This window comes from Dipodomys ordii, unplaced genomic scaffold (assembly GCF_000151885.1).
Source record: "Dipodomys ordii isolate 6190 unplaced genomic scaffold, Dord_2.0 Scaffold8, whole genome shotgun sequence".
NCBI classification, from domain to species: Eukaryota; Metazoa; Chordata; class Mammalia; order Rodentia; family Heteromyidae; genus Dipodomys; species Dipodomys ordii.
The window spans coordinates 22,049,507-22,057,008 of record NW_012267224.1 but is presented as its reverse complement, the minus strand read 5'-3'; the positions used below and the strand labels follow the sequence as shown (position 1 = coordinate 22,057,008).

The 7,502-nt window shown below is 31.8% G+C and overlaps 1 protein-coding gene across 1 annotated transcript in view; it reads right to left on the bottom strand.

Moving 5' to 3' along the window:
• Positions 1 to 1,041: 1,041 nt before the first annotated feature.
• Positions 1,042 to 7,502, bottom strand: part of Guf1 (GUF1 GTPase) — a 22,133-nt gene continuing 15,672 nt past the window's right edge. The window contains exons 12-15 of the mRNA XM_013008913.1: positions 5,231 to 5,430; positions 3,998 to 4,117; positions 1,833 to 1,869; positions 1,042 to 1,252 (exon numbers count right to left, since the gene is read on the bottom strand). Of these exons, the coding sequence (XP_012864367.1) occupies positions 1,115 to 1,252; positions 1,833 to 1,869; positions 3,998 to 4,117; positions 5,231 to 5,430 (495 nt within the window). The 3' untranslated portion in view covers positions 1,042 to 1,114. The remainder of the gene's footprint in view (positions 1,253 to 1,832; positions 1,870 to 3,997; positions 4,118 to 5,230; positions 5,431 to 7,502) is intronic.

Here is a 7,502-nt window from a genome sequence, read left to right as displayed (position 1 = left end):
ATATTTCCTAGAATCATAAAGAATAAAATTTGCTGAAATTAAAAAAAAAGCTAGGAGAACCATAGTGTATATCGTGCCAAATAGCAGCTTGTGACTTCCTTGGCAATGATGAACAGAACACGTTTAGAAGCCAGCTAGATTTTCAAAACTATTGTCATGAGTTTCATATTTCTCTTTTGTCACAGCTAGAAGGGAGAAGTTTATATAATTAGGACAAACAACCTCCAAGCCTCACTATTCATAATTATGTCTTAATATAAGCAACTTACAGTAAAATTCAAATTCTTCACTCAAGGTAGAAGACAACTCATTGGCTAAATTAGTTATTGAATGAATGTGGGAGTTTGCTAAGAGATTTGAATCAACCACTTATTGGTTGTGTGAAATGAGGTCTGAAATGTAGGTAATTAATGAATAATAGCTTCTGACCAAAAACCTGTATTTTGAATATCAGAAATAAAACAGTTCCTTTCCCTAATTTAACTTATATGTATATTGTAAACCATCTAACTTCAAAGTAACACTTGATAAAATATACTAACTTCAAAAGCTAAAACCTATGTTTAGGCACTATGTTGTTTACTTATCTAATAAATGATGCATAAATATGAGGTAAATTGGTCTAGATAAAATTTGACACTTGTGGACTTAAGAGAATCCATTTACTTAAGTCAGATGGAACCTCAACTGGGCAACTCTTCTAAGTAGAAGTAAAAAAATATACATAAAAAAGGTTAAAATTCATTGTATAGCATGCATTCCTCTAAATAATTAAAATCTATTATCTTTTCATCATATCAAAGTAGAAAGGTACTATGAAGTATGAGGAGGTCAATTTTACTAAATATGGTACAGATAAAGTATAGGTAATTTGATCATGATTACTACTAGTCAGTAATGGAACTGAAATATGAGACAAGGCAATATAGCTTTGGAATCCTACCTAACCCTCTATTTCTTTTCAAAGAAAATCTACTAGATTATTTAGTAGGAAACCCTTAAAGTAATATACATATTTTAAAGTTTTTCATTCTGTTCCCAACATATTATGAGTTACTAAAAAAAAGATAACATCAATTATAATTGACAAAACTTCTTTGGTTGGTTCTATGAATTATTTATTAGGTTGTGTTTTCAAAACTTTGATAAAGGCATCTTTTGGAACTTCAATGTTACCAATTTTCCTCAGCTTCTTTTTGCCTTCTGCTTGTCTCTTCAAAAGTTTCATTTTTCGGGTAATATCACCACCATACTGAAAAGTATTTTGAAAAATTAGAAGTCCAATTCACCTCATAGAAAAATAATCATGTATTTACATAAGACAAGATTACAAACATAATCACCTTACTATTTATGTGGTAGACACCTGGAAAATTACTTCTTGCATTGCCTTGCTATCAGATCTTAGTTACACCACCTTCTCAAAATATAGGAAGGGCTTTATTTAGTTTTTCATTAATGCTTGCTTTCTTGATTCTACTAGGGTTGAACTTGGGCATTGGACTCCCTCCGATTACTTGTTCATGGCTGATAATCACTTGAAATCTGTATTGTTTGTTTACATGTACAGTCTAGCCTTCACTAGTTAATTTGAGATGAAGTCTTAAGGACTGGCTTCAAACCAGAATCTGCTAGATCTTATCCTCCTGTAAATCTTTATATTTTAGATAGATCCCCATGGAAACTTAGTTTCCAATCACTGTTGATTCTGGGCTTGGAATTTTGGATTATATAACTAGTCTAACATAGAGACTACTGTGCCAGAAACTCATATAACATTTAGATAAAAATCACAACATAAAGCAACATAAAATAAATAGCAATATACGTACACATTTTGCCAAAACGTTTTTTCTATAGGCTTTCACACTGTAAAAGAGGAAATGTTTAAGTACATAATTTCTTTGTAGTATTTAAAAGTTCTTTCCAAAACAAGTTTTCTTTTACTAATACATTTAGTATTACTAATGTAATGTTGCAATTATGTACTGCAAATGCTTTTAGCAAAACAGCAAACATTATTACAAGCATTCATTTCATTAAGATTATTTTTTTAGTAGTTGTACAAAAGGATTGCATTTGACCATGTCAGTGTGCAATGCACCCCTGATCACCATTCTGTTCCTAATCTATAGCCCTGCTCATCCTCAAGTTTCCTGGTTCCATTTTCATGTATGGACATTGAATGTCATGACTCTATATGCCCATCATTCCTCTCTCCATCTGCTGCCCTCCCCTTAAACTCTAGCCTCCTCTAACAAGACATATTTCAACTTTCTGGTATTCATTTTATTAAACTGTTAATTGTCCCAAGGGGTCACACCAAGAAAATCCGCCCTGTATACCATACTTTACTTTGATAGTGTATATATGCATTTGGAACTATATATATCATAAATGTTTATGTTTTAGATATCCACAAATGAGATGTGCCTGACTTCACTCAATATTACACACACATACTTATCGGTTGTATAGCTGTTTCCCTAACGACTATAGTGAATAGTGCAGCAATGAACATGAGTATGTAGGAGTTTTTATTGTATTCTGACTTGCAATCTTTTGGATAGATGCCCAAAGGTGGTATTGACAGATCATAGGCAGTCTGCTTTTAGTTTTCTGAGGAAGCTCTATAGTGCTTTCCATAGTGGTTACCCTAAGTTTACTTTCCTACCAACAATGAAAATAGGGCCCCACCCTTGCCAACATTTTTTGTTTTTATTCTTAATTGCTGACTCTAACTGTAGTAAGGTGGGATCTCAGTGTTGTAGTGTTTTGGATTTCCTTTAAAAAGGTTATATATCAGTCAGGCTTAATTAGGTCAAACTTGAACATTATGACCATTATAAAAGAATTGTAACTGATTACTTCTGGCTTAACCTAGAAATACTGCTAATACTTCTAGAAAATTTAAAATGGCTATTATCTTACTACAAACAGGTAGTAAGATAATATTTACAAGATTTAGGCTTTTATAAAACTTATTTCAAGACAAAACTGATTTTAATACATCTATCAGTTACACTACTTTTTTATGAGAGATTTGCAGATCACTACAGTTTTGAAAAGCAGCTCCCTATTTTAGTTATTTTTTAAGGTATAAAATAATTTGTTTCCTTTTAAAGTATCTGTAATATAATTATGTTAGAATGTCAACTCGGTATCCTTGTTTTAATTTGCACTTTCTAGGATGTTCACTAGGTATCAACTCCACCTTGCCTCTTCTGAGATGAACAAAACTACCACAATGTTATAAAATCTATATAAAAATGAAAATGTTCAACACTACTGATAAGTTAAATTTGGCATGTTAGAATTTAGTAGCAACCAACTTTTCATAACTGAGGAAGTACTTCTGATTTCCAGAGCTCACAGGACTTGTAAGGCTGAGAAAAAGTACTGCAAAAGACTCTGCACTTACTGTTTCAAGCAGAGCAGCATCCTCAGTGTCCTCTATCATACATTACATTTCATGGAAATGACCAATTTCCCACTGAAATTAACTTTGCTCTCTATGTCTACTATAAACCAGTATACCTTAATCTAGAATTTTAAAAAACAGTATTCCTATAGTTCTCTGATTTATAGCCTCTCTAGTAAAGTGATACTAAATGGTTAAGGTTAAAAAATGTCCTTTAAATTCAGTTTCTATATTTATAATTTTTCTGAATAGATTCTAAACTATGTAGATAAAAATCTTTAAAAACAAACAAACAAACAACTACTTATCTTGGAAAACTCATAGTTACTCTATAAAATGAGTGGAAAATGTTTAAGTCCAGGTACATCACTTGATGATCTGTAGTATATATAATTCAAAGTAATTATCATTTAAACCACTAGAACTAATAAACCAGCACCATCTTACTGTTTATATAAACAGTAGGTTTATATAAATAAACCCTAGGTCAATGAAGTTAAAATTTTCAATATTTTTTAGTTTTCTAGCTATACTATTTCTAAGAAAGACTGGGATCAAAAATGATTATCAACTCACGTTTCTCTTGCAATGACTTTACTTCCTATAGAAGCTTGAATTGCTATTTCAAACAGCTGCCTAGGAAGAGAATCCTTTAGGCGTTCACATATAGTTTTGCCAACAGAGTATGCTTTATCTCTGAAAGAAGTAAAAAGAAAACACATGTACAATCAATGTAACATTGATATTTTAAGGAGTGCAAATGAAACTTTATCATAAATATTAATTTCTAAGTCAAATTTTTCTGATTTTGAAAAATATATTACCACATACATTATTATAAATATACTAGAAGGGGAAAATTGACATTTTAATTATTTGCAGTTCTGGGGATCATTCCCAGGGCCTTTTCACATGCAAGTGATCTACCCTTGATCCATATCACCAATCTAATATTCTCGATGCCTGACTTTTCAGAAAACCCCTATTAATATTTTGATATTTTAAACATATGTCCTTCTAGTTTTTCTGTGTATGTTTTTTGTCAGGTAAGAATGTATATATCCTACTTTCTTAATAGATATTTTTGTCACAAAGTAGTTTCACAATAATTTAAATGACAAAATACAGTAATTATAAGAGTGCATTATAACTTATTTTAAGCAATCTGGCAGTTTGTGCATACATATCTGACTTTTCAAATGTTTATTAAAATGTTTATAATATGAAAATTAATTTTGTTCTTAATCCTAGAGCAATCATTGTAATGTTTAAAAAATATTTTCTTGTACTTTTTACGTGGTAAGAGAAGCATTTCTTCCCTTAAGACATTTTTTAGTTATTGTAATTATACTCTATATTTTCAGTAGTTGAACTGTTGAAAACAACAGAAGGAAAAACTGGTGGAGTGAAGCCTATTTAAATTAACTTAGAGATTTTCTTCTTTTTTCATTAGCATAAATTAATTGTACAAAGTGGTTTACAATATTTATATATGTAGATAGATAGATAGATCAAATTCACCTCTTCTACATTAGTCTTTTTTAATCCCCCTTTCTCCTCTTCCTACTGTCTAAGGAGTTTTTAGGGGGTTTCATTATGCTTTTTCATGAATATATAATGTGCTTTTCTATTTTAGCCTTCACTTCACCTTCTACTTTATCCTTCCCTTAGATTCTAATACATCTTGCCCTTTTAAAAGCAGTTCCAAAATAACTAAGTTCTGAAATAAGTAATTAAATCTGAAATAACTCAGAAAGACATGAAAGTAATTATTTTTCCCATTTCATGATTAATTTCTATTCAACTTACTTGTGTACAACAGTTGTTAGCTCCTCTACAATATTTCCATTTAGTAGAATATCCATCTTTACAAGTTCTGCAGTCTGGTAGCCTGCATCTTCATAATCAAAACTAGCAAGGAGAAAAGAAGATGAAATGATAGCCATTATACTTCCTAAGAGATTACACATCTTTTTTAGAAAATATAATTTTTCTGCCACCTTTACTCCCTAACCTGAAATATTTAACTACCCACCAATATATTCCATATTCAGTTGTATGTGAATGGATCTAAATAGCCACAGTCAGAGGCAAAATTCCTCAACTATAGGAAATAAGGGATAAAAACAGGAAAAGGGAAAGGAAAAGTCCTCAGAGGAAGGGAAAAGAAGGTGGTTCAACCATACTAGGAAAATGCATCACTGAAAGCAAGTGAAACCAACCCCTTCTCTCAGCCCCAGCAGTTGAGTGGGCTCTGGCAACTACATCATATTAAGTCATTCTCAAGATTCTTCCGTTAGGTTACTGTTTTGGTTTTCTATTATGAATGACAACTTAACTTTAAAGGTAATGGCAAACAGCCATTAACAAATAAAACTTGCTTTTCCTATATTATCTCTTTGGTTTAAATTTTTAGGGCCGTGTGCTGATAAAATGTATGAATATATGCAATGTCCTTGGAACAGTATGTAATAGGTACGAAGTACTGAGAGCAGAGCCAAGCCTAGCACATATATGTTCTAACTACTAACTATATATGCAAACCTTACAAAATAATCAAAATAGAAATATGTAAGTACTCAAGTTATAAACTGAATTCTAGTAATAAATAAAATTTCACTATGCCTATAATTCCTTCAAATCATGGACAGAAAACAATATATGTAATCTTCTTGTATATACATATCCCTGTTGTCTTTATGTACACATTGCTAAACACTTGCAAATAGGTACACTTTCTAAATTTTCACCTAGCAAACAACTTACAACTTTACTATGTTAATACTATTTAGAATACAGATATACTACATAGATATAACCCCTAATTTTGATGTTTATAGCTTCAAATTTTGTATGTTGTAAGTCACAAAATTTTATAATTTAACTTGTTTTCAAAGGAATTAGTTATACAGGGGCTGTGTTTCAAAGTAAGTAATGGAAACTTAACCTTTAATCAAAACACAGGTATTCTAGACTGGCACTGGTGGCTCACGCCTATAATCCCACATGCTCAGAAGGTTGAGACCTAGAGGGTCATAGTTCGAAGTTAGCCTAGGCAAAAAGAGGCTTCAAGACACCTATCTCCAATTAAGTAGCAAAATGCCAGGTCTAGTTCAACTGACAGAGTGCCAGCAAACAAGCAAGGAGAGTTCAAGACCTGCTGAAGACAAGACAAAACAACAAACCAAACATATGTATTCTAATATTTCTTTAAAATGCAGCAAATACATTTGGGAATCTACAGTATACTAAGTTTGGAGGTTGGGGACTAAATACAAATACCTATATGGTTGGCATTACATCTTCAATTGATTTATATTAGATTTTGGCACAGTACAAAAGTAATTTTTCTGATCTCAATCTGTGGGTGGTTATGTGGCCTTATCTACAAAGGCATAGACTGAAACAAAGTGTAGAATTACTTCACTGAAAAACATCCATCTTGTTTATAAGTATTACTGTAATTTGGTATGCAGGAATATTTTATTTTCCTATATTTCAATATAAACTTTATATAACTTTATATATATAAACTTTATATATTTATATATATTTAATTTCAAATGTATTTACTTCTTCAAGCCAAAAAGATTTTCTGAGCACAATTTAGAAAAACATGCCTAGAGGAAAATTACAGTTTGACAAGATTTTGCTAAAAATGTGTACAAACAAAGCCTATTAACCACACTTTTAACTGTTACTTCAGACATGCCACTTCATTTCACTTTAAATTCCAGTGTCACTTATTTGTTCAGTCTTGTCTGAAAGAAGACACAGAAGAAAAAATACTAGATGATCAAATAGAAAAATCAAGTTCTCAGTATAAAAAAAAAATAAAAATTTCCTAAGATACTGTACATATGCAGACTCTCCACCGAGATGCTCTTTTCACTTAAAACTTCCAAGATGAGGGCTGGGAAGGTTGCTCAGTGGTAGAGCGCTTGCCTTGCATGCCTGAGGCCCTGAGTTCGATTCTTCAGCACTACATAAGCAAAAAGAAAAAAGCCGGAAGTGGCACTGTGGCTCAAGTGGTAGAGCGCTAGCCTTGAGCTGAAGAGCTGAGGGACAGCGCCCAGGCCCG